We start from the raw sequence: 27,589 nt of genomic DNA on the forward strand, positions 1-27,589 counted from the left end.
GCCAACATATGGTCCAAGAATTGTCTATGGACAAATCCTACAAACATAACTCAATGAAAACATTAGTTCATATGTATTGTTGTTGGTTACCAAAACCACACATGGAGACTCCATGCACTTTCACTCCCAATAAAGTTTTTATCCATGCAATTTTTTTGCCCTTTTCCTTGGCCCTAGCGTTTTCTATCGCCGCTGCCATGTGCATCTTCTACCGGTCGACCCTAGAATGGATCAGGAGGTGGGATCCCGATGCGGCTGCGACGCACCTCCCGCCACAAGTTCCTGGCGCTAATAGAGATACACTACGAACTCACATGGGTGCCACGGTCAGGCACACACACAACAACTCGCTCAGGAGGTGTGCATGCTTGGATATTTAAGCATCGAATCGACGTCTGTGGTAGGCAGTGTGTTGGGATCATCAACATACTTTGCCTTTCCCACGACATTGTGAAAGGACGAGATGTCTCCTAGAGGGGGGTGAATAGGCGTTTTAAAAACTCTTACGGATTTGGCTTGTAAGAATGCGGAATTAAACTAATGTTTATTTTACAAGCACACACCCTAAATATGCTAGGCTCACCTAAGTGCAACAACAACAACTAGAGCTAAGCAAGATAGGCACAAGATATATGTAGCACAAGTGATAGCAAGATATATGTACTTCAAGAACGATGGCTATCACAAGAAAAGTAAGCTCGGGTATAGAAATAACCGATGCACGCGGAGACAAAGATGTATTCCCATGTTTCCCTTCCTTTGCAAGAAGGTACGTCACGTTTGGAGGTGTGGATGTCCCACGAAGGATTCCCCAACGCCACGAAGGCTCACCCTATTCTCCGAGCCTATCCCACGAAGGAATAGCCCTTTCCCTATGGCTAGCTTTTCCTCCACTCCGGAGATGGCAAGCTTCACAACCACTTCACAAGCTCCACGAAGGAGAAGCCCAGGCCCCTTCACAATCTTCCACGAAGAGGTCACCGGGACACCAACCAAGCCAACTAGGAGGTCACCCTCCAAGAGTAACAAGCTCACGGTCTCTCACTCGAACTAATCATGGTGGAGAGCTCGACACTATGCAATGATGCAAAGCAAGAACACTAGAGGTGTTCAAATCCTTCACACTCAAATCCCACCAAAGCAATAAATGCTAGGATGAGATTAGAGAGGAAGAACAGTGAAGGAAATCAACAAATGACTCCAAGAGCTAGATCCCAAGAGATTCCCTCACTTAGAGAAGGAATGGATTGGATGAGGTTGTAGATCTAGATATCCTCTTTCAAATCCCCCAAGAATATGCAAGAATCATAGGAGGGAAAGGAGAGGAAGAAAGCTCAAGAGGTTCAATAATGGTGGTCAAGAATATGCTCAAGAACCCTAGAAAACTGTTGGAGAAGAAACCCTCTTTTATAGCCAAACGAAATTTGACCGTTTGGGGCAGATCTAGGAGTTTTTTGTGCAGCCTGGCAGGATGGCCTGGAAAACCGGGCCAAATTCGGGCCAGGGACCGAGCCGCCTGGTGGGAGAGCCGGTCAGGCCGGGCCAGGTACTAGGCGGCCCTGAGAGCCCCCTGGAAAACATCCGGTTGGCACCGGTGTGTCCTCACTCTGCTCATGCGTGGGAACTTCTATCTACACTGACAAATTCATCATTCCCAAACCACTTGTCCCAATTGGAGGTGCTGCTGATCTCAAATGGTGGCTCCTGGACTGCTTTTGCAACTTGGGCTCAACAAATATGGAACTTACGTGCATGATGATGTACCAACTCTGGTTGGCGCGTAATGAAGCAAGAGATGGGGCAATGATCGAAGGGCCTGAGTCAGTGGCTAGGAAAACTATCCCGCTGACCGAGGAGTGGCATCAGGTGCACGCTAAACCGCAGGCCGTACCCATCCCCCATCCAAGGGAACGTTGGTGCCCTTCGGAAGATGGAATATGCAAGATTAATACTGATGGGTCTTTTTCTTCCTTCGAAAAATGTGGCGGTGGTGGTGTGGCTGTGAGAAGCCGCGATGGAGCTTTTGTTGCAGGGGCATCACATTTTTCCCCCAATGTCATTGATCCAGAGGGCACCGAAGTCCTAGCATGCAAGCGTGCAGTGGAGCTGGCCAAAGAAGTGGGTTGTTGACAGTTTGAACTCGAGCTAGACTGCGCCAATGTGGTGAAGAAGCTGAAGGAGGATGTAAGAGACAGATCGATGCATGGGCCATTGATAGAAAAAACTGAAGCTTGCTCTTTGAGACTTCGATCAGGTTAAGATCAGAGCTTTGCGCCGCACAACTAATGTAGTGGCTGATAAGTTAGCTAAGGTAGGCCGGGGTAATAAGTTGTGTAAGACTTGGTTTAGTCAGCGCCGAACTTTATTGTAGCTGCGCTTGCTGATGATCTGTGTGGCGATGTTTAAATAAAATGCAGCCTATTCCTCTCAAAAAAAATGTTTATGTTGTCCGATTCACTCAGTTCCATGTTTAAGATCTATGCTGCAATAATTATTTAGGTTCATTAAATTTCAAAAATGCGAAAGAATTAGCACGCAACAAAACCTAATGATTTGGTGCACAAGAGATCCTGTGCACGAACAAATCGCCAATCTCCCCAGCCTAGATTATCAGTCTTGCCATGTGGGTGTAGACGGGAAAAGGCCTAGGTCATCCTAAAACCCTTGGTTGGAGCTGTGAAGCTAGTGGCGTCCGTTGGATTCATGATGGAGATTGACACTTTGTGAGTGCTGCGTGCTCGTGGCGACACCTGTCCGACTGTCGCTGTTTTGGTTCACAGTTATATCTCCGCGCGCGCGCTCGCACCTCCTCCACCCAAGCCCAACAACCCCCACTGACACTAATGGCGGCGGTCGCGACCCTCCTCTGCGGCAGCGCTGTCGCCGCCGGCCAGCAGCGGCTCCGCCGACGCGCTGCTTCGTCGCTCAATGCCGGCGGCGCCCACGTATCGTACGGCGCCCACCTCGTCCGCCGGGGGCAGCTCCGCCCGGCGCTATTCCCCGCTCCCTCCTTCGGCGACCTGTCTTCGCCTGCCCCGGCGAGCGGGCGCCTCCTCCGGACGCCGGCTTCCGCCTCCTCGTCTGACTCCGCGGGGTTAGCGTCTCTTACCTTCCCGCAGCTCGGCACTTCCGCGCTCCACACTGCGGATTCGCCAAAGGAGCAGCTCCCTTTCTCCCCCCCCCCCCCTTCTGTTCTGCTGCAACGTGCGCAGAATATTTGTTCGTTAAAGCTTCTAGAATTTCAGATCTGCACCAAGTTACTGTAGATCACATTTTCATCTTCGAGTTGTAAGTTTCGAAAACGGCCCTTTTTTCTTCTTCTGAAAGCCGAGTACAACGTACACGCGAACACATGAACATCACCACAGGTCCACAGACACGCACTCACATACGCCTACTGTAAACTAGATATAAGTGGAGTTTCAAGATTAATTTTATGCCAAGAATAAATATATGTGCTATGTTTGCTAACAAATCTCAAATGGTGCTGTACTTGGCTCAAAGTATATAATTTAACACGATCGTCCTTAGTAGCACCAGAGCTTTGAGATGATTCTGTTACCCTGACATAACTTATTGTGATTATTACTATATTTCCTGCTATTCCTAACACAACATATTGTGGTTACTTACAGGCAAGCAAAGCCCGTCAGTTTTGTGCAGAAGTACCCGGCTCTTGTCACGGGTTTCTTCTTCTTCATGTGGTATGCTCGCTAACCCCGCCTACAAGTCCTACATATATATCCAGTTATGTACAAGATGCCAGTGTGCGTTGTGGTGTCTGGGGGGGGGGGGGGGATGGGAGGTGATTCATTTTAGGAGAAGATGGCGGTAGCCCTGGCCTATGCATCGATAAATACACACACGGGTACTTATGGGGAGGGAGGGGTAAAAAGAAAAATCTTATAGGAGAGTACTCAGCAATCGGACATTTTTTGTATCTTCTCTGACCTTTCAAGCTTGGTTGCCCTAAAATATCCAGAGGTTTCTCGTGATCTAAATATGCGATGTAGCTAGAATTACAATTTCCTCAAAGAACGGTAATTGAAGAATCAATTTACAATATCACTCTATAGTCCATAGTAGTCTTTTTTTTTTGCTATCCATAGTAATCTAATCATTGCCATTTTGATATAATTTGTAGGTATTTTCTGAATGTGATATTTAACATCCTGAACAAGAAGATCTTTGACTACTTCCCCTATCCATAGTACGTGCCCAAACTCTCTTTGATGCTAAGATCATTTTTTATATCATCTGAAACTTGTATGATTTCGTATAGCTTCGTGTCGGTGACCCATCTCTCGGTAGGAGTCTTATACTGCCTTATCAGCTGGAGCACCGGTCTCCTAAAGCGCGCGGTATTCTCACCACACCCTGACTCATGCTTCATTGTTTTCAGTGACAACTAATGAGTAGCATTTCTCATAATTATATTTGTGAAAACATGAAAATTGGTTCATTGATGTCTTCAGGGGTTAGTATGTCTCTTATCTAAAAGAGCCACAGTTACTTGTAACAATTCATTGGTATGCATAATTCTTATGTTTGGTAAACGATTTTGGTTGTCGATAGATATATACACTATTGAAAGAACCAATCAAATCAAACATTTACAGAAAGCACTCGAGCTGTAACACATTTTTTGTGTGTCTTACCTGTTTGCAATAAACTTATGTTCCATGCTACCTGATCTCTTACATTAGAGTGCTATAGAGTGACTTTCTGAATTTTTCCAGAATTTGCAAACAATGATACGGGTTTCTAAGAATTAAGCTAAATTACATAAAAAATATAGATATACTTCTATGTCAAAAAATGTATATATTTCTGCGAATCGTCTATTGTTTCTCCTTATGTTCATTTTATGTTAATGACATTATTTCTGGACGGAAGTAATAAAACTAAACACTGTTGTACTCTTGTAGCCAATCAATTCAACGATTCTGAAGCTGCTGTTGCCAGTTGCAGTTTGCCATGCCATTGGTCACGTAACAAGCACCGTGTCTTTTGCTGCTGTATCTGTCTCATTTGCCCACACTGTTAAAGGTGCTGCAACCATATTCTGTTTTTGCTAAGTCCTTTCGGCCCTCTGTTTATTGTGCTGAGATTGCTAGCTTTTTTAATTATACTTTTATATCACTTAAAAAATGCAATGCAGCTCTCGAGCCATTCTTCAATGCGGCTGCGTCGCAGTTTATCCTCGGCCAGCAAGTTCCATTTACATTGTGGTTATCTCTAGCTCCAGTTGTGATTGGTAATTTCTGGTTATTTACACCCTTTTTCCAGCTATTTGTGCATCACTTAGGTTTTTTTTTTCTCCACAGTATTTTCTTCATCAATATTGATATGGTATAGTATTCACATGACAGTTTCAGCTCCCCATGTTTAATAGTTGTTTGATCTACATAGGACAAGAGGAAATAGATGTTATAGAACACATAAGTACCCATGTGGTTGAGGTGCCAGCGTTGTAGATTATCCTTTTCGTTTTGATGTGTGATAATGTAGGGGGTTGGTTAGGTTCATAAAGTGTGACTAGCAAGATTGTTAAGATGAGGGCCATATGAACAACGCAGGATAGTTTCTGGTTTGCCAGGATTTGGATTGTAGAATCATGTTAGGATTTCTCCTTGAAAATCATGATTTTATTATGAGATTTGGACCAGGATTAACTGCTCTAAACTAATCAGGTGTATCAATCGCATCTCTCACTGAACTCTCCTTCAACTGGACTGGTTTCATCAATGCAATGATTTCTAACATCTCCTTCACCTACCGTAGCATTTACTCCAAGAAAGCTATGGTTTGCGTCTTGGCTCTAATGTTTTCACCTATTTTCCCTTCTTAGCGAATTCATATTTCATAACTTCTTTTCTTGTAATTTCTGTTTTTTTGTCCCAGACTGACATGGATAGCACCAATTTGTATGCCTACATCTCTATAATTGCTCTCATTGTCTGCATTCCTCCAGCAATTATTGTAAGTCCATATTTACCATTAAACTTTACTAAATAGTATATTTCTTCAATGAACTTTATTTAGTCCTATGTCATCCCTGACTTTTTCTCTCCATAAAGGAATACAAATCTTCTATGCTTTGACTAACATACTATCGCAAGCCAAGCATAATGTCTCAAAACTAGATCCACTTCAGACAAACAGCAGCAAGTGTATTCTGGAAAGGAAAACTTACCTGCAAAAGATGAAACACAACATGAGAAAGAACAACATACAAAATGATTGAAACGAAAAAGGAAAGAGACTCTGCAACTTCTTAATATGAACAATCCTGCATCCTCACTTTGAATATTATTTGCAAAAATAAGTTGCACTTTTTAACTCTGACCTCTAGCATAAGTTCACTTTTCAACCTTGAATTCTAAAACCTCTTGAATGCGACCTCTAGCATAAGTCCACTTTTCACCCTCGTTGATTTCGCAAGTGGATTTGACGGACGTGAATGCCAGTTGCCACCTGTCCTCACTGCCATGTCACGCCGCGTCATCAAATTTCATTTTCTTAATCATTTTTTAAAAGAACATTTCTAGTTTTTTGTTTCTTTTTTATCCAGGTTGCTTAGTTTGTCTTGGATTATTTGTTTGTGTAGTGTTTGTCTGATTCAGGTAGCGACATGGCAATAACGTGGAGGACATGTGGCATCCACATCACTGAAAACCTGTTGTGAAACCACCCAAGGTGAAAGTGGACTATTTGTTGGGAAATTAGTACACAGTTAATGTTATCTGAAAATTGCAGTGAAACAAAGTCTAATTCACCACCATTTGTGTACTACCACAAAGTACGTTGCTCATCATGGAAGGAAACATATGGAGCATGAACTAGTTCAGCCTGAAGGCCTGAACCTAGGACTATAGGACAAATCCTGAGTGCTTTCAGCACACAACTATGACAAAAGTACTACGGAGTAGCTGATTTGGACAAGCATACAAGTACTAGGTGCTCTCAGACCCAAAAATGCAGTAGCAATATCAACACACATGGACACCAAATTTTAGGTGGAAGCCCCCCAAATTAGGGTAAAAACCACGATACAAGTACTAGGTGCTCTCAGACCCAAAAATGCAGTAGCAATATCAACACACATAGACACCAAATTTCAGGTGGAAGCCCCCCAAATTAGGGTAAAAACCACGTGCTGATGCCACCCAAATCTTTTTCCACTGTTATCAAATGTGGAATATAACAAATTCTTCTCTACATAGCACTGGAGGTTCTCATACATCAAATTTCATAATCTTGGATATCAAAATAAGATTTGGTGCTTCAAGAGCTAGGGATTGGAACAATTTTTTTTTCTCGAGAAAACGCAAAAAGCCTTTGCGTTTCATTTCATTGAAAAGAAGAAGGAGAACAAGGTTTTTTTAGAAGTTACAACCCGGGCACAAAAAGGACATCAAAAGATTAATACAAAAAGGACATCAAAAGATTAATGCAGCATCCCAGGTGCTCGGCAGGATGGCACGCAGGCCTAATGCGCCGGCCCTGGCCCATAGGTTGGCCTCGTCCCGTATCTTGGCGGTGACGTCGTTGATGGATGGTGCCGCGCCATTGAAAACGCAGTCGTTTCGCTGTTTCCAAACCATCCAGGGTATGAGCAGCGACATCGAGGCCAGTCCTCTGCGCATGGCCTTGGGCGTCGCCTGCTTGGCCTGGCTCCACCAGGAGATGAGCGTGTCGTCGTGGTCAGGTGGCCTGCAGGTAGCGCGTAGCCAGGCGAGGATGTCGAACCAGACCTGCCTGGAGAAGCCGCAGCCGATCATGAGATGCTGCATCGTCTCCATGTCTTGGTCGCAAAGCAAGCAGCGTGCATGATGCGGTAATCCACGGCGCTGCAGGCGCTCGGCCGTCCAGCATCGGTCGAGATGCGCCAACCAGTGGAAGAGCTTGATGTTATGGGGCGCCCATGTCTTCCAGGTTAGCTGCCAGGCATCACAGCGCACGGATCCATGGAAGGTAGAGCTGGCGGAGTAGACGCCGTTGCTAGTCCATTTCCAGACCATGGAATCTGCCTGATCAGATAGGTGGGTTTGCTCAATCCTTCGCCAGAGCATCAGATATTCTCCAATTTCCTCGATGCCCAGGACACCATGGATGTCGCGTACCCAAGAGCGATCGTGCAGGCCCTGAGCGACGGTAGTGGAGCGACGCCGGCGTTTGGGGATGCAGGCATATAGGTGCGGCACCAACTCGCGTGTGGACTTGCCGTCAATCCAGCGATCCTCCCAAAATCGCGCTGTGCGTCCATCGCCGAGGCTCATGGTGGTGGAGGCGAAGAAGATGGCTTGTTCCTCAGCGGAGAACTGGAGGTCAAGCCCTTGCCATGCCCTTGTCGCGTCGGTTCGACTGAACCAGAGCCAACGGAGGCGCAGCGCAAGGCCAGATTTGGTCATGCTCTGGACACCGAGGCCTCCATACTCGAGGGGCCGGCAGACCCGGCTCCAATTGACATGGCAACTTCCGCCGTTGGCATCCTTGCGACCCGCCCAGAGGAATCCTCTCTGGATCTTCTCAATGAGCTTGAGCGTCTTCTTAGGCGGCGCGTAGACGAGCAGCTGGTGCAGCGGGATGGCGCAGAGGACGGATTTGACGAGTTTGAGCCTGCCAGCTTTGTCCATCAGGTGGGCCTTCCAGGTGGGAAGTTTGGCGGCGATGCGATCGACCAGGGGCTGCAGCTTGGAACAATCTCACCAAAGATGGTGGAACTAGAACTTGAAAGAGACAAGCTGGTGGGTCTAAACTTCACAACCTTGGGAGGAACTCCCTTTGCTTGATGTCAAGCTTCTTCCTAAAACTTCCACTGATTACCTTCTAACTTTGTTTTGTTTTCTTCTCCAATGGAGGCTAACCTGGAATTTTCGTCACTTCTTCCAGTGGCTGCTGGACTGGAGGCTTAACACCCTTCTTCCTTCATGTGCAAAGTCCAAAGTGCAACCCTGCATAACCTTAATGGGTGGTGTTCTCTTGCAGATGTTTGGGCTGCCCAAAAGGCTACTCTCCTCACATACCACATGGGGAGGATATCCCAACACTATTTAGTAGTTGTGGTTGCACCTCAAGCAGTGTTTGAGTTAAGGATTTGAAAGTGAACTTTTGCTAAACTTTAACATTGAATACTGGGCATTCTCTATCTGCAGAAACATACTTGACTACTAGGAGACGGGCATTCACTCCATTATTAGGATTTGCAACACTGCAATTAATGTCACAAGTTCCTGTTGTTTTATGTGTGGACATGGCTGCTTGCAATTCTTGTACGTAATTATGTACAATTCATACTGCAATTAATGTCACAAGTTTTTGTTCACATGATGCTTTTGTGACTGTGTGACTAACCTGATTCTTGGATATAATTTCCTATTCATGAACTACTTTTACTGACGATTCCGCGTGTTGAACATTGATTGTCATAAATTTATTTATCACCGTCTGAACTTGCAGATTGAAGGTCCTCAACTAATGCAGCATGGATTTAAAGATGCAATTGCCAAAGTTGGATTGACGAAGTTAGTTTCTAATATTTTCTTGGCGGGCTTGTTCTATCACCTTTATAATCAGGTATAAAGTTTAACGTCATATCTCATAGCGTTAATCAGTATCAAAGACAATCATCATACCTATGGCAGTGTATGAGGAGGATAGCGCACCAGGACTTCTTTTAGTTGTTCCAGATTGTGCCATTTCTGATGATAGTTTTGTCATTTTGTCATTTTGTTGTTATAATTTGGTGCTATAACAATTATGGACATGCAGGTTGCAACAAACACACTGCAGCGAGTGGCCCCTCTAACACATGCCGTCGGTAACGTGTTAAAACGTGTCTTCGTCATTGGCTTCTCAATCATCGTTTTTGGTATGTCAATGAATTCTTTTGTTTCTTAATGATCAGCATGATGTTGCTCTTCAGCTTTTATAAATGGTGTACACCGTCTCATAACACGTGGTTTATTGTTGACCAGGTAACAAAATCAGCACACAGACCGGAATTGGCACTTGTATTGCTATTTCTGGTGTTGCCCTCTACTCCGTTATCAAGGCTAAAATTGAGGAGGAGAAAAAGGTATGTTTATCCTCATTAGATCTTGTAGATCAGAATTATTAGATTGTGTTGCATAATTGTACTATTCCTCAGTACTTCTCTTACTTTTGCTGGAACATGAAACTGCCTCCTAGCTTTGTAGTGGAATGTGAGCCAGGGATTAGAAAGTAGTATCCTCATCATAAGTTAAGCAAGACTTATTTCAGCTCAGCGTAATATACTTTTAGAGAACTACAGAAAGACTAAGCTCTTGTCTCCTTACAAAGTCAACTGTAAGGTCTGTTGCTGAACCATATGATTTACATGCATGCCAGCACCTGTGCTAGTCAGACATAAGCCCATAAGCTTGTACATTGCATTTTTACAGAACAGAAGTAACAACACAATCCTTTTCTATATTTCATGGTAGAAAAACATGTAGTAATGAAAAATAAGAAACGCCGGAAGCAAAACTGACAAGTGGAAAAACCAAATAACCTGATACGTTAGATTATAACAGAAGATGCCCTAGTTTCAATGTAGCCAAAGGAGCTTCTCATTGTCTGACTGTCAACACCCGGATTTTTAAAGTCCGGATGCCTATTATGTCATACATCGCAATCCCAGGAAATTGTTGTTGCGAGGCATAATAGTTAAGTATCACAGTCATCATTCATTACAAACCATAAGGTCTTACAACTTGGAATCACATGATCCATATTACACAAATAGTTGATCTAATGATCAACGAACAAACACAAGTTCATAGCGGAAGCGTAAGATACAAGGACTCTCTAGTCCACAGGCCAACGCTTGACGTTAGAAGCTCCTAGTGGTGGTAGACGTCCTGCTGATCGTCCTCCTCGTACTGCTGCTCGGCTTCATATTCTGGCCATTTGAATAGCCAGGGACAAAGCCGTGAGTACTTTAAGTACTTGCAATCTAACACTAAAGTAAGTACTAGCATTGACATACGGGTGTTCTAAGCTCTAAGTTTATTTGCATAAAGCCAATTTTATTTCATAAACACTTTTGTAAACAACTCCCCATGTGCTAACTAACTCAAGTGGGAACATTAGTGTCATTCCCACAACTCTGTTGTGATACAAAGTCAAAGTCACCGTTCAAGTTTCAAGTTCAAAAACACTAGTCACAAAAATATAAATTCTGATGACGGAAACAGAATGGCCTTTCCAATTGTCCATAACCGCGGACGCGGCTATTCGAATAGTTCTACACTCTGCAGAGGTCGCACACTTGTGCCACAACATTTGATTACATCCGTCGTGATAAAACCCTGAATAATCGTAACTCAGTACGCGGATCATCAACCGTTAACCTTTCATTTACACACCCTAGTATAGGCACCTCTCCCCATGAGCTTGGCCTCCCGGTGAAAACCAACTGTTAACCCGGGAACTGCACAGGGCTTGGGCCGGACATTCACCTCATATTCACGTCATATCACATCATCTCTTTTGTTGTAGAGGCAGCTTTCGGCATAACCCCGATGACGCTTGTATAGAGGGAACCCATACTAAGACACATAAATTTCCAGCTAAGCCCTACCCATAATCAGGTATTGTGGGGGTACTCAAAAATTGGAATGGTATCGCATCCAACTCAATCATCAGTTTTAACCAAAGTCACCAAGTCAACAACAGTGTCATATTCACCTTCAAAATCTTTCAATGGAGATGATTAATCATTCCAAGGTTTTCACCATCATCATTTCATCAACACATGTTCCCATCTAGAGTAGTCATTTTAAAATTAGCACTAGCAACTATGTATGAGGGGTGCTAAGTATTTGCTTTGCTTCTAGGCTAAGTTTGATACTCTTGTACTAACTCCATACTAACCCAGTAATTATAAATCAAAGGTACTTTGATAAAACAAAAGGTAAATAAAGCTTGTAAAGTAAAGCTGGGAAAAATAGGATCATAAGCATAAAGTAAATGGGGTAATGCCTTGCTCATGGTGAGCTTTGCACTTTGCAAGAGTATTATCTTGCCTTGGTTAGGAAACTGGTCAAAGTGGTCTTCTTCTTCCTGGAAGTAGACCTCCTCCTCCTCCTGGTACTCCTCGGTACTAGCGTCTAAAATACGAATACGGAGTACACAATCATCACACCAAACTAATTTACTAAACTATGCACAAACATGGTTCACACACTTAAACTAGCATCACATATTACTATTATGTGGGTGGGTGTGTTTTTCTTATAAATTCAGAAAAAATTTCCTCTCATACTAGTCTTAAATGTTACTTTGAATATTTCAGAGAAATAATTTCCTCTCATTATCTTATTAAGATTTAATTTCTCTTATGCATAATATGTGACCTAGGTTGACCCAAGTCAACCTCTTCACACTTATCATTTGGAGAAAAAAGATTTAAATGAGGTGAGCACCTCATACCATTTAATTCTAGCATAACAAGGATTTAATATCACCAACAATTCCTATGGGACCTAAATAACCAGAGTCTCCACTTCATTTGGAATTGGTGGTGACAAGATTTAAATGAGAGAAAACTCCCTCATAAGATTTCTTAAAAGTTTTGGACAAAATCTTTGACTAGAAATAGCCATAAGGGCATTTAAAACAACTAAACCATGATCCTTCAAAGTAGGCATGGCATATTTTTGTAGAAACAATTAGTATAAGTGAAAAGTGAATCATGGGAGGTGGAATTAACTAAAAAGTATTTATGGTTGATTTTTAAGAATTATTATAAGACAGAAAAGTCCCTGCCTTGTTTATTTTGTCACTTTAATTTTACAAAAGATCCAAGGTTCTATCCAGTGGCATTGTGTAGGTAATTTCCTAAGGTTTCCAAAAATATAAAGTTTGTAAAATTTGGCCAAGTAGATTTGTCACTATTGAATTTCAAAGTTTGCATCAGATTAAGATATTTTCCTAATTTCCAGATTTGAATTCAAAACGTGGGCTTGCGCGGGAAAAGAACTTGGGCCGGCCCAGTACTGCGTCCAGCGCAGCGGGCCGCCTGACAGTGCGGGGACCACACGTCAGTGTGTTTTAAAACACCGAACCGGTACGAGGGAGGTGGACCGTAGGATTAGACTCGGATCGGACGAACGACAGATGTCGTCGTCTCCGGCGAGCGGCGAGCTCCCTGGCGGCGAGCCTAGGGGGTTGGAGGGGGTACCAGGCCGTTGCAGGGGTCTGGCAGTAGGCGCGGAGAAGGTGTAGTAGATGAGGAAGCCCTGGGAGCAGCGGCGGCGCTCGGGGAGGCGCCAATCGACGCAGAGCTTCCGCGGGCTCCGGCGAACTTGAGCTTGCGATTCGAGCAGGGGAGTGGCTAACTGGTGAAATTGAGCGGTCGAGGAGAGCTGTGAGGATGAGTGGAGGCGATTGGTGTGCTCGGATTGAGAGGAGGCGTCCTCCTTTTATAGCGGCGCGAGGTGGCCGAAGGGCGGAGCGGGGTCATCATCGTCGTCGCCGTTCCAAGGTCGCGAAGAGGCAAGGCATGGGCGCGGCGTGTTACCGGTGTCCTGCAGAAGCTGACGCGCGTGATCGTGGCGCGGCAGGGGCTCTGTAGCGCTGGCGCGCTTGATGGGAGTGCTCGGGCCATGGCGGACGGTCGTGGACGCGGTCGTCGTCTGCGGCGTTCCCGCGGCCTCGTGCGCGTGTCCAGGCGATGCAGGGAGCCGTTGTGCGTCTACTGGCGTTGAGAGCGAGTGTGGGGGGGACGCAGGGCCGTGGGCGTCGTCACGCCCTGGCGTGTCCAGGGTCGGCGCCATGCGCGCTCTGGCGCGACATGGACGCGTTCTGGGCGCCACTGGGCGCGCTGATCCTGGCGTCTCCGAGGCATGGCTTCGTCGGGTCAAAGGCTGGGCAGTGTCAGGGGAGTGAGAGGAAGCCAGTGGACATGGGAGTGCAGGCCAGAGGTGACCAGGTGAGGAGATGGCATGAGGGTGGCATGCCATGCCACGGCATGACATGTTTTAGTTGATTTAATCAAACCCTGGCCAGCACAAGTGGTGGAGCTGATGTGGTGAGGTGAGAGGGCTCTCCAGGAGTGCAGAGAGGGCAAGGTTGGACCAAGTCCAAGGTAGAAATGAGGTATGGGCTCAAATTTTTACCATGCCAGCAAGGTGTTCGACAGAATGCCCGCAAGAAAAAGATTTTTGAATTTTGAATTTCTTTTTGGTGGGTTGTAAACATATATTAAGTGGAGCATTTTGGTGGTGGTGGTGGTCAAAATGGAAATGAGATGCAAAATCACATTTTGCATATGATCTTGCATATTTGATTTTGTTCCAACTTTGCTTGCTTTTCATTTGAAATTGGTGATGAATTTGGGGTGGTGGTTTTGGGCAAAGTTGAAGTGCTTGATGTTGTCTTGGATGAGATGCAAAGAGTTGGCAAAGTGTAGAAGTGGAAAGTGAAAATCCAGGGGCTCAAAGTGGGCATCAGGGTAAAAATGGCACATGTGACCATATTGCATGTAACTTGGGAATTGAATTTGATTTTGGTTTGATTTGAGTTTCTTCACTTCCAATAGTGTTTAAAAGTGTTTAGTAACCATTTACAACCAATGGTGCAAGCCCAAGTGGTCTAGGTTAAGTATTTGCAAAAATGGCATAGGCCTTATGTGAGAGTGAAAAGGATTTTTGGAATTTCTTTTATATTTCAATTTTATTTGGCTAAGGGTGACCAAGTGATCATTGCTAGGGTTTTAGGATGAGAGTAACACACAAACAAGCATCATGGCAAAAGCACACTCAATTAACTTAATAAGGTGAGCTAATATGCATAGTCCTATATGATGAGAAAAAGTTTTTGTTGGCTCCAAATTTTGGATTCTTGAATTCTCTCTCTTGTTCATTTTATTGAAACTTGGGATGTTACAAACCCTTCCCCCTTACAAAAGATCTCGTCCCGAGATCTAGAGAAACTAGGTATTAAAGAGATCTGGGTATTCCTTCTTCATGTCTTCCTCGCGTTCCCAAGTTGCTTCTTCTTCGGTGTGATTACTCCATTGTATCTTCAGGAACTTGATACTTCTGGTGCGGGTGGTCCTGAATGCTTCTTCAAGGATGCGAATAGGCACTTCGCGGTAGGTTAGGTCCTTGTTGATATCAATGGCTCTGTGGTCGATGTTCTTAAATACTTCGGTCTTCTCAGGCACTTCTAGACACTTCCGAAGCAGTGAGATGTGAAACACATCGTGTACGGCGGACATCTCTTCCGGTAGTTCCAACTGATATGAGACTTCTCCTCGGCGATCCAGAATCTTGAATGGTCCGACATATCTGGGGGCGAGCTTTCCTTTGAGTTGGAATCTCTGCATTCCTTTGAGGGGTGAGACTTTGAGATACACAAAATCTCCGATCTCGAAGGTCATCTCTCGGCGTCTCTTGTCGGCGTAGCTCTTTTGTCTGGACTGGGCGGTTTTGAGGTACTCGCGGATCTTGTGCACCTTCTCTTCGGCTTCGCGGAGAACATCGGGGCCGAAGACTTGACTATCTCCGACTTCCGACCAGTTCAGAGGGGTACGGCATTTCCTGCCGTACAGGGCTTCAAAGGGGGCCATCTGTAAGCTGGCTTGATAGCTATTATTGTAGGAGAATTCTGCATATGGTAAGCAGTCTTCCCATTTGGATCCGTACTCTAGCACACGTGCTCTCAACATATCTTCCAATATCTGGTTGACTCTCTCGGTCTGTCACACGATCTGTGGGTGGTATCTTGTCTTGAAATTCAGTCGGGTTCCTAGTCCTTCATGCACTTTCTCGAGAATCTTGAGGTGAATTGTGATCCTCTATCTCGACACAATTGACTTCGGGGTTCCGTGCGTGTGCCGACTATTACGGAGATGTATAACTCTCGCAAGCTTTGGGCCTTGGTATGTGGTCTTGACAGGATAAAATGTGCAACCTTGGTCAACCTATCGATGACTACCCAAATGGAGTCATTTCCTCTGCTAGATTTGGGCAATCTGTGATAAAGTCCATACCGATGTAATCCCATTTCCACTCGGGAATCTGTAAGGGTTGCAACGATCCTGCGGGTCGTTGATGTTCTGCTTTGACTCGGCGACAGATATCACACTTGGCGATGTAGCTTCCTATCTCTCGCTTCATTCCGTGCCACCGAATTGTTCCTTCAGGTCTTGGTACATCTTGGTTCCTCAGGGTGAATGGAATACGGTGTATCGTGAGCTTCCTTCGAATGACTTGCTTCAACTACGAATCGACGGTACACACGGGCGTTCGTTGTACCAAAGAACTCCTTCTTCATCTACGGTAAATCCTGGTGCCTTTCCTGCAGACTATCGACTCTTTATTCCGTCAATGCGGCATTTCCCTTCCGGGCTTCCTTTATACGGCTCATCAAGGTGGGTTGGAGCTCAATCTTTGGCGAGGAATCCTTCGCTCACTAGCTCTAGTCCGAATTGTTCAAACTCTTGGTACAGGCTTGGTTGCTCTATTGCGACCATGGAGTTCAACTCGACACGGCGATCTGCTCAAGGCATCCGCTACCACATTGGCCTTGCCGGGGTGGTAGTGAATTTCCATGTCGTAATCCTTGATCAATTCTATCCATCTGCGTTGTCTCATGTTCAGCTCCTTCGGGTGAAAATGTACTTCGGGCTCTTGTGATACGAATATATCTCGCATCGATTACCCATGAGGTAATGACGCCAAACCTTCAGGGCTAACACTACGGCTGCTAACTCCAAGTCATGAGTTGGATAGTTCTGTTCATGTAGCTTCAATTGCCTTGATAGGTAAGATATCACTTTGCCTTCTTGCATCAACACACATCCAAGACCAGTCTTGCAGGCATCCCAATAGACAGCAAATGGCTTGGGGACATCGGGCATGATCGATATTGGGGCTGTGGTTAATCTGAGTTTGAGTAGCTGAAAGCTTTCTTCACATTTGTCATTCCAGTCAAAATTCCGGTCCTTTTTCAGCAGTTGAGTCATTGGTCTTGCGATGCTTGAAAATCCTTCAACAAATCGGCGGTAATATCCCGCTAATCCCGAAAATGCTCGACTTCGATGCAGGGTGGTTGGGGCTTTCCATTCCTCAACGGTTTTGATTTTTGCGGGATCTACGGCAATTCCTCCTGCAGACAAGATGTGTCCCAGGAATCCTACTTCTTTCAGCCAAAACTCACATTTGCTGAACTTGGCGTACAACTGATGCTGCCTAAGGGTTTCTAGAACCACTTCCAAATGTTGCTCATGTTCTTCTTCTGATTTGGAGTAGATAAGGAGGTCGTCGATGAAGACAACGACAAACTTATCCAGAAATTCCATAAAGATCTTATTCATGAGGTTCATGAAATAAGCGGGGGCATTGGTCAGTCCAAAGGACATGACATTGTACTCATCTGATCCATATCCGGTGGTAAAGGCGAGTCTTTGGAATATCTCGTTGCTCGGATCTTGATTGATGGTAACCCGTCCTCGAGATCAATCTTTGAGAAAACTTGGGCACCGGTTAGGCTGGTCAAACAGGTCTTCTATCTTTGGCAGGGATATTTGTTCTTGATGGTGACATCGTTAAGCTTACGATAATCCGTAACCAAACGAGTGGCACCGTCCTTTTTATCCACAAACAAAGCTGGTGATCTCCAAGGCGACGCACTTGGTCGAATCGGACCTTTGTACGAAAGCATATCATCCAGCTTGCTTCTTCGGTTCCACCGGTTCTGCGGGGTTCATGCTATAGGCTCTCTGGGCTATAGGTCTGTTCCAGGATTAACTCGATGATAAACTCGATATCCCGGTCAGGGGCATACTGGGTAGATCATCCGGAAACACATCGGGTATCGACAAACGACCCGATTTGATCCGAGTTGGCTTTGCTACACTTTGGTTGCGGGTGAATTTTCTGGGTAGTCTTTCGGATAAGTGTTCTATTATTATTCGGTGCTACTTGTCATGGTGATGGCCTTCTTGGCGCAGTCTATCAATCCATGATGTTTCGCCATCCAGTCCATACCCAGGACTACTTCCAATCCTTTTGTTCCCAGAACAATCAAGTTTGCATAAAAGTCTATTTCATGGATTCTGATGGGTACATCTTTGCAGAATTTTCTAGCTTTAGTGGTTGATCCAGGTATTTGAACTACCATGACATGTTTCAAGCTGATTGGTTGAATCTTACTAGTGCACACAAAATCTTCTGTAACGAACGAATGCGATGCTCCGGAATCAAACAACACTCTTGCTGGTATTGAGTTAACAGAGAACATACCCAGCACCACGTCAGGTGCTTCCTGGGCTTCCTCAGCATTCATGTGGTAGAGGCGACCTCCGCGGTTGTTCGGGTTGTTGGGGGCGAACTTCTTGCCGGTGGAGACACGACGTTGCTGCTGAGCTGGTGGTGCGGGGTTGCCTGCGAGCTTGGCGAGCCTCTTGGGACACTCATTGGAGTAATGCCCCACTACACCACACTCATAGCAAGTGATGGTGGTCTTGTCCTGCTTGTTCGCGACTGGGATTGCATTGCTCCCGGTCCTTGGTGCGGTGTTGGTGTTGTTGTTGCTGTTGTTGTGGTTGGGGGCTCTCGGAGGAGCGCGGTTGTAGTTGTTGTTGGGGTTGTAGTTGTTGTTGTTGTTGTTGTGGCCTCCTGGCCTGGGGTTTCCTCCACTCCGGTTCTGATAAACCGGACGTGTCATCTGTGCATTGGGCTTGTTGGTCCTGAAACCTCCTCCTGAGTTGGGGCGATACCTTGGGGCATTGCTAGGCCCACTCTGATTCATCATGCGGCGCTTGCGGTTCTCGCTGGCTTGGTGTAGTTTGCCTTCCATCTGGATGGCGGAGTCAACAAGGGCTTCGAGGTCGGCAAAGGGGATGTTGATCAATACAGTCTGCATTTCGTCATGCAGTCCATTCAGGAACCTTTCCTTCCTCTTCTCAGTAGTGTCGGTCTCATCCGGGGCGTACCTTGACAGTGTGAGAAACTTGTCGCGGTATTCCACCACGGACGTTCGGCCTTGCTTCAGTTCACGGAACTCATCTCTCATCTTCTTTATCAGACCCGGGGGCACATGGTACTTGCTGAATTTGAGCTTGAAATCTGCCCAAGTCATGAACTGTCCCGCGTTCATGGCACGGGTGCTTGTCCACCAAGCTCTTGAGGTCTGCTAAGTAGTGCGTGGCAAACGGCACTTTCTCATTCTCTTCAACTCACTACTTCTAGATTGTTCTCCATAGTTTGGAGCCAATCATCTGCATCAAGTGGTTCCTCGCCTTGCCGAAACCGGCGGGTTGGTATTCGGAAGTTCTTGAGCTTGGATCCTGGATGATCATGGTGGCCTTGATTGTTGTTGACAAGCTGTTGAAGTGCTGCAATGTTGGCTTGCCTTTCAGCTCTTTCTGCTTCTCTATCTTCCAGCATAACTTGCAACATCTGCATCATAGCGTCTTGATTCGTGTTGCGAGTTGGAGGGGCCATCTGAGTATTGAGATTGATCATGAGATAAGAGGGAAATTTTCTATGGCTTGTTTTGTGTTTGAGTTCAAAAGTTTAAAACTTGAAGTCTTTTCATGATGACACAAACATACATTCATTCATAGCAAACAACACACATTACAAGCTAACACACTAAGGGTTTTAAGAACCCTTCTTCTCCAAGCTACGATACATGGGGCGGGGTACAACTCACACCTACGATAGTGCATAAGTGAACTACTCCTCATCCTCATCAACATCGATGGGGGTGTGGTCATCATCTTCGTCGTCCAGGAAGTCGTAGTCTTCCCCCTCGGTGTTCTCATCCTCCTCGAAGTCGTTGTCGTCACTCAGGTAGTTGCTTCCTCCCTGAATGTCTTCTCCATCTTCCTCCATCTTCTTCATCTGCTCCTCCACGGGCCTTGACGGTGGCCTCGAGTGTGGCTATCTTCGCGCGGAGGCGAGTGATGGTGGCATCCCTCTTCGCGCGGCTGGCCGGCGGAGAGTCTGCGGTCGTTGGCGAGCATCTTGATGGCGTCTCCTTGCTCGATGATGCGGGCGTGAGTCCGGTTGGCGTACTCACGGGAGTGGTCGAGATCCCGCCGAGTGTGGTACGGCATGAAGTCGAGATGCTCCACATGGTGCTTCGGCTCGGGTGGGATGACATGTCCATGGGCTCTCCCGGCAGAGTTACGCCTCGCGAGGTGGGAAAAGCGAGGGTGCTTGAGTGCCTCCCGCTCATCCCGCACGGGCGTGCGAGTCCCTCCCGAAGGGCGCGGGCAAGTCCGTCCGGCCAGGTTGCTCTCCATGAAGGAGAAGAGGATCCTCTCAGAAGTGGGAGGCTCCATCTTGCCCCTCAAGTCAGCGGTGATGATCCACTGCAGTTCGCCTCCTGGCTGGTTCGCGATCTGCGATCCATGGAACTCTGGGTGCGGGCGACCAAGGTGGTCGGACAGGGCGTTGAGGTCGTGCTCGAAGATCAAGCTTCCCCCATTCCCAAGCTGGTAAAACTTCGTGTTCACGGGCTCCATCTGAAAGTGAAGTAAAGGATTAAGTTAGAGAAGTGAACAAGTGTGACAAAATTTTAGTTATATTTCTAAGGAAGAGCATGACTTCTTGTTTTTCCAAAGAACTCAAAGAGAAGACAAGGATTAAAATTTTCAGAAATACTTCATTCCTTTTTGAAACTCAATTTTTCAGAACGTCCATTTCTAACTAGGGTCTTCTAAGGTCAAACAATGGCTCTGATACCAACTTGTCAACACCCGGATTTTTAAAGTCCGGATGCCTATTATGTCATACATCGCAATCCCAGGAAATTGTTGTTGCGAGGCATAATAGTTAAGTATCACAGTCATCATTCATTACAAACCATAAGGTCTTACAACTTGGAATCACATGATCCATATTACACAAATAGTTGATCTAATGATCAACGAACAAACACAAGTTCATAGCGGAAGCGTAAGATACAAGGACTCTCTAGTCCACAGGCCAACGCTTGACGTTAGAAGCTCCTAGTGGTGGTAGACGTCCTGCTGATCGTCCTCCTCGTACTGCTGCTCGGCTTCATATTCTGGCCATTTGAATAGCCAGGGATAAAGCCGTGAGTACTTTAAGTACTTGCAATCTAACACTAAAGTAAGTACTAGCATTGACATACGGGTGTTCTAAGCTCTAAGTTTATTTGCATAAAGCCAATTTTATTTCATAAACACTTTTGTAAACAACTCCCCATGTGCTAACTAACTCAAGTGGGAACATTAGTGTCATTCCCACAACTCTGTTGTGATACAAAGTCAAAGTCACCGTTCAAGTTTCAAGTTCAAAAACACTAGTCACAAAAATATAAATTCTGATGACGGAAACAGAATGGCCTTTCCAATTGTCCATAACCGCGGACGCGGCTATTCGAATAGTTCTACACTCTGCAGAGGTCGCACACTTGTGCCACAACATTTGATTACATCCGTCAGGGATAAAACCCTGAATAATCGTAACTCAGTACGCGGATCATCAACCGTTAACCTTTCATTTACACACCCTAGTATAGGCACCTCTCCCCATGAGCTTGGCCTCCCGGTGAAAACCAACTGTTAACCCGGAATCGCACAGGCTTGGGCCGGACATTCACCTCATATTCACGTCATATCACATCATCTCTTTTGTTGTAGAGGCAGCTTTCGGCATAACCCCGATGACGCTTGTTTAGAGGGAACCCATACTAAGACACATAAATTTCCAGCTAAGCCCTACCCATAATCAGGTATTGTGGGGGTACTCAGAAATTGGAATGGTATCGCATCCAACTCAATCATCAGTTTTAACCAAAGTCACCAAGTCAACAACAGTGTCATATTCACCTTCAAAATCTTTCAATGGAGATGATTAATCATTCCAAGGTTTTCACCATCATCATTTCATCAACACATGTTCCCATCTAGAGTAGTCATTTTAAAATTAGCACTAGCAACTATGTATGAGGGGTGCTAAGTATTTGCTTTGCTTCTAGGCTAAGTTTGATACTCTTGTACTAACTCCATACTAACCCAGTAATTATAAATCAAAGGTACTTTGATAAAACAAAAGGTAAATAAAGCTTGTAAAGTAAAGCTGGGAAAAATAGGATCATAAGCATAAAGTAAATGGGGTAATGCCTTGCTCATGGTGAGCTTTGCACTTTGCAAGAGTATTATCTTGCCTTGGTTAGGAAACTGGTCAAAGTGGTCTTCTTCTTCCTGGAAGTAGACCTCCTCCTCCTCCTGGTACTCCTCGGTACTAGCGTCTAAAATACGAATACGGAGTACACAATCATCACACCAAACTAATTTACTAAACTATGCACAAACATGGTTCACACACTTAAACTAGCATCACATATTACTATTATGTGGGTGGGTGTGTTTTTCTTATAAATTCAGAAAAAATTTCCTCTCATACTAGTCTTAAATGTTACTTTGAATATTTCAGAGAAATAATTTCCTCTCATTATCTTATTAAGATTTAATTTCTCTTATGCATAATATGTGACCTAGGTTGACCCAAGTCAACCTCTTCACACTTATCATTTGGAGAAAAAAGATTTAAATGAGGTGAGCACCTCATACCATTTAATTCTAGCATAACAAGGATTTAATATCACCAACAATTCCTATGGGACCTAAATAACCAGAGTCTCCACTTCATTTGGAATTGGTGGTGACAAGATTTAAATGAGAGAAAACTCCCTCATAAGATTTCTTAAAAGTTTTGGACAAAATCTTTGACTAGAAATAGCCATAAGGGCATTTAAAACAACTAAACCATGATCCTTTAAAGTAGGCATGGCATATTTTTGTAGAAACAATTAGTATAAGTGAAAAGTGAATCATGGGAGGTGGAATTAACTAAAAAGTATTTATGGTTGATTTTTAAGAATTATTATAAGACAGAAAAGTCCCTGCCTTGTTTATTTTGTCACTTTAATTTTACAAAAGATCCAAGGTTCTATCCAGTGGCATTGTGTAGGTAATTTCCTAAGGTTTCCAAAAATATAAAGTTTGTAAAATTTGGCCAAGTAGATTTGTCACTATTGAATTTCAAAGTTTGCATCAGATTAAGATATTTTCCTAATTTCCAGATTTGAATTCAAAACGTGGGCTTGCGCGGAAAAGAACTTGGGCGGCCCAAGATCGCGTCCGGCGCAAGGCCGCCTGACAGTGCGGGGACCACACGTCAGTGTGTTTTAAAACACCGAACCGGTACGAGGGAGGTGGACCGTAGGATTAGACTCGGATCGGACGAACGACAGACGTCGTCGTCTCCGGCGAGCGGCGAGCTCCCTGGCGGCGAGCCTAGGGGGTTGGAGGGGGTACCAGGCCGTTGCATGGGTGCAGCGATGGCGCGGAGAAGGTGTAGTAGATGAGGAAGCCCTGGGAGCAGCGGCGGCGCTCGGGGAGGCGCCAATCGACGCAGAGCTTCCGCGGGCTCCGGCGAACTTGAGCTTGCGATTCGAGCAGGGGAGTGGCTAACTGGTGAAATTGAGCGGTCGAGGAGAGCTGTGAGGATGAGTGGAGGCGATTGGTGTGCTCGGATTGAGAGGAGGCGTCCTCCTTTTATAGCGGCGCGAGGTGGCCGAAGGGCGGAGCGGGGTCATCGTCGTCGTCGCCGTTCCAAGGTCGCGAAGAGGCAAGGCATGGGCGCGGCGTGTTACCGGTGTCTGCGAAGCTGACGCGCGTGATCGTGGCGCGGCAGGGGCTCTGTAGCGCTGGCGCGCTTGATGGGAGTGCTCGGGCCATGGCGGACGGTCGTGGACGCGGTCGTCGTCTGCGGCGTTCCCGCGGCCTCGTGCACGTGTCCAGGCGATGCAGGGAGCCGTTGTGCGTCTACTGGCGTTGAGAGCGAGTGTGGAGGGGACGCAGGGCCGTGGGCGTCGTCACGCCCTGGCGTGTCCAGGGTCGGCGCCATGCGCGCTCTGGCGCGGCATGGACGCGTTCTGGGCGCCACTGGGCGCGCTGATCCTGGCGTCTCCGAGGCATGGCTTCGTCGGGTCAAGGGCTGGGCAGTGTCAGGGGAGTGAGAGGAAGCCAGTGGACATGGGAGTGCAGGCCAGAGGTGACCAGGTGAGGAGATGGCATGAGGGTGGCATGCCATGCCACGGCATGACATGTTTTAGTTGATTTAATCAAACCCTGGCCAGCACAAGTGGTGGAGCTGATGTGGTGAGGTGAGAGGGCTCTCCAGGAGTGCAGAGAGGGCAAGGTTGGACCAAGTCCAAGGTAGAAATGAGGTATGGGCTCAAATTTTTACCCTGCCAGCAAGGTGTTCGACAGAATGCCCGCAAGAAAAAGATTTTTGAATTTTGAATTTCTTTTTGGTGGGTTGTAAACATATATTAAGTGGAGCATTTTGGTGGTGGTGGTGGTCAAAATGGAAATGAGATGCAAAATCACATTTTGCATATGATCTTGCATATTTGATTTTGTTCCAACTTTGCTTGCTTTTCATTTGAAATTGGTGATGAATTTGGGGTGGTGGTTTTGGGCAAAGTTGAAGTGCTTGATGTTGTCTTGGATGAGATGCAAAGAGTTGACAAAGTGTAGAAGTGGAAAGTGAAAATCCAGGGGCTCAAAGTGGGCATCAGGGTAAAAATGGCACATGTGACCATATTGCATGTAACTTGGGAATTGAATTTGATTTTGGTTTGATTTGAGTTTCTTCACTTCCAATAGTGTTTAAAAGTGTTTAGTAACCATTTACAACCAATGGTGCAAGCCCAAGTGGTCTAGGTTAAGTATTTGCAAAAATGGCATAGGCCTTATGTGAGAGTGAAAAGGATTTTTGGAATTTCTTTTATATTTCAATTTTATTTGGCTAAGGGTGACCAAGTGATCATTGCTAGGGTTTTAGGATGAGAGTAACACACAAACAAGCATCATGGCAAAAGCACACTCAATTAACTTAATAAGGTGAGCTAATATGCATAGTCCTATATGATGAGAAAAAGTTTTTGTTGGCTCCAAATTTTGGATTCTTGAATTCTCTCTCTTGTTCATTTTATTGAAACTTGGGATGTTACACTGACATATCCGAGGATTAAGTATAAAACAGAGAACTCTTTTACCCAAAAGTTCTCCTAGTATCATCTTTTCAGATTTAGAGATAAGCATCTCTTGAAGGGTCATTCTGACAAACAAACATATGCCTACCATACAAAGCTCGACATATTTTAACGTTGCTTTGGTAAAAATTGTATGAAAATGCATTGTGTAATGCACACCTAGCTTGGTATGTTCATAATCCTTGTTTATTTGATGAAACTCTGTTGCGATGTGTTAGTTCCAACAGATATAAATCACCAAGCTTTTTCTTCATATAGTTTTGTGATTAAATGCAGCAGACAAAGAGTGCATAAGGAGTTGAGTGATGCGGCTATGGCTGGATGGTTATTTCGATCATCTATATACCACGGCCAAAGAAGAAACTTCCAAGATGGACAAGAATCTAAGTTTCTTCTAAGTTTTGCATACTAGTTTGGCACTATAGACTCCTGAATGCTGATGGCCAAGATCAGTTATTTCAAACATTTCTGAAGAAAACTCAATCCGTAGAGCACCTTTAGTGAGGATATGTTCATTTTAATAGCTACTCTATTTCCTGTATTCTGCTGACTTCATGGTGCTGGTGAGATTTAGTACCATTATGCATTGCCAAATTTTTCTTTGTGAGATTCTTACTTGGAAGAAAAGTGATAAGAATTTTGTGGCAGTAAATGTGGTGAAATGACCAACTTTTTTTTTAATCAAAATGTGCGATCACAACCTGTAGTTCTTTCAAAAGCTGGTTCTTTTTTTAACATGGAAATGAACTTTCATTACCCAAAGTGCACAGCAATATCGTTGGCAACTAAATCAGATAAAATGTTTGGGGCAAAATCAGCCCAACCAACACACTCCTCAGCCTGCGATCCATACTTTTGCCAGAGCATGAGCAACCTTACTTTGCCAGAGCATGAACAACCTTATTACAATTCGATGATAATGCTTAAAGCTAAAATATAAAAAAAAACACACATACTGCTTCACGCAGTAGGATACCAATCTCGGCTGCTTGAATTGAGTGCACATACTAGGATTTGCGAATCAGATTCAAACACCACACTATGAAGACCGAGTGCAGCATGCTAGACATGGCTCGGTTTCAGCTTGGAGCGCAGAACGCAGGTGTCTCAGTTTACCTGTTGCTGCAGCGACACACTCACCATTTTTATCTCGTGCTACAAAACCCCACGTCCCGATCTTGTGGGCTCCTAAAACGTTGTGTCAACGTTTACTTTCACCTGATCCAGGCCGCGTTTCTTCCACTCTTCTCGAACTTCAAGTACTGGGGGTGCAACCGAAGGCTCACCCATGACCTGATCATACTGCGCCTGTTGAAACTCCCTCACATGCTTCTGAATAATGTGTCGAACTTCAGAAAGCTGGGTTTTGAACAACATCATCGTTTTCAAAGTGCAATTTTGATCACTTTCTATTGTAATATATTGATGAAACGAGCTTTGTTAATATTATGAAAATGTCCAACTTGAATCTATTCACATAATTTCCATTAATCCGTAATAGACGAATGTGTGCCTGCTATCTTTATAATTAGGTTGATCAACAGAAGACCAAGGTGAGAGGTAGGTGCGTCTCCCGCAGGTAGGTTTCCGCTCGCCGCCGCGGCGACCGTCGCCGACGACTGCCTGGTCGTCGGGACTTCTCCCCCTTCCCTCTTCTTCCCTGTTCAGGCATGGCGTCCTCCGCACCGCACCCACCTGGCTTCTCGCAGCCCCGTTGGCGGCGGGAGGGGAGCGCCGAGTCGGTGTCCTCGGCGAGGAACGCGCACGTCTCTGGCATGGGGCTGTCCTCCGCCTCGTCGGAGAACGGTGTGGACGCTCCACGCGTGGAGGTCGCGCCGTTGGCCACGGCGGCGGAGCGGGGACGTGTCCAAGACCGCCTGCGCTGGGAGCAGCCAAGGCCGTCGAAGAAATCCATGTGGAGGAGGCGCGTCGAGGCGCGTAACGAGGCTACGGTGGGGCGCGGCGCCGTCGCGCCGGAGTTGGACGGGCTCTGCTTCCGCTGCTATGAGCCCGGCCACCGGAAAAGAGATTGCCCCAACGACGAGCTGTGCGTCCGGTGCTGGGTTCGCGGGCACCCGGCCAGGGAGTGCAAAAGGCCCCGCAGCCCCGCTTCTGAGGAGGAGCTGAGGAATCTGGCGCTGGCCAAGCTTGCGCGCCGCCGCTCGCCGGTTCGGGGCGCGCAGGTTGTGGTCCGGAGGGGGCCTGTCAGGGAGTCCGCGCGCGCGCCTTCACCCCCACCGCCGCCGCCTAGGCCTGCACCGCCGGTATCTGCTCCCCCACCTCCATCGCCTCCCCCGCCGCCTCCACCTCCGCCACCGAGAGCTGCTACGGTGGCCCCTCTCCCCCTGACCCTTCCGCCCATGGCGGCTTGGCCGCCGCTGTCGGTACAGCCAGAGCCCGTCACGGTGGGAGCACCGGTGCACGCGGCTCCTGGCATGTGCGTCGTACGGAGGACGGAGGCGATGTGCGATCTGGAGCGTCGGCTGCGTTTCGCGATGGTTGCTTCCGTCGG

General features: G+C 46.0%; 1 protein-coding gene across 3 annotated transcripts; it reads left to right on the top strand.

Moving 5' to 3' along the window:
• Positions 1 to 2,798: 2,798 nt before the first annotated feature.
• On the top strand, positions 2,799 to 25,684 carry LOC127297017 (triose phosphate/phosphate translocator, chloroplastic). 3 transcript variants are annotated; one of them, XM_051327273.2, is made up of 12 exons: positions 2,800 to 3,094; positions 3,636 to 3,704; positions 4,145 to 4,210; positions 4,283 to 4,361; positions 4,929 to 5,049; positions 5,162 to 5,257; positions 5,694 to 5,806; positions 5,905 to 5,982; positions 9,463 to 9,579; positions 9,775 to 9,874; positions 9,981 to 10,081; positions 25,354 to 25,684. In XM_051327273.2, exons 1-12 carry the CDS (start codon positions 2,844 to 2,846, stop codon positions 25,369 to 25,371), a joined length of 1,209 nt encoding a protein of 402 aa, XP_051183233.1. In that variant the 5' UTR covers positions 2,800 to 2,843; the 3' UTR covers positions 25,372 to 25,684. The 3 variants fall into 3 exon arrangements, 2 of the variants coding, with proteins under 2 accessions (XP_051183233.1, XP_051183240.1); XM_051327280.2 differs by having other exon boundaries at positions 25,357 to 25,684; XR_007848848.2 differs by lacking the exons at positions 9,981 to 10,081; positions 25,354 to 25,684 and adding an exon at positions 8,896 to 9,275 and having other exon boundaries at positions 2,799 to 3,094; positions 9,775 to 9,877.
• Positions 25,685 to 27,589: the final 1,905 nt, after the last annotated feature.

Source organism: Lolium perenne, chromosome 1, assembly GCF_019359855.2.
Source record: "Lolium perenne isolate Kyuss_39 chromosome 1, Kyuss_2.0, whole genome shotgun sequence".
Classification (NCBI taxonomy): Eukaryota; Viridiplantae; Streptophyta; class Magnoliopsida; order Poales; family Poaceae; genus Lolium; species Lolium perenne.

What these genes read in the sequence shown, in the direction of transcription:
- LOC127297017 (XM_051327273.2), top strand. Translation starts at nt 2,844, where the DNA reads ATGGCGGCGGTCGCGACCCTCCTCTGCGGCAGCGCTGTCGCCGCCGGC. An exon ending in TTTACTCCAAGAAAGCTATG is followed by an intron (nt 5,807 to 5,904) that starts GTTTGCGTCTTG and finishes TTTTTGTCCCAG; the next exon opens with ACTGACATGGATAGCACCAA. An exon ending in CTTCTCAATCATCGTTTTTG is followed by an intron (nt 9,875 to 9,980) that starts GTATGTCAATGA and finishes ATTGTTGACCAG; the next exon opens with GTAACAAAATCAGCACACAG.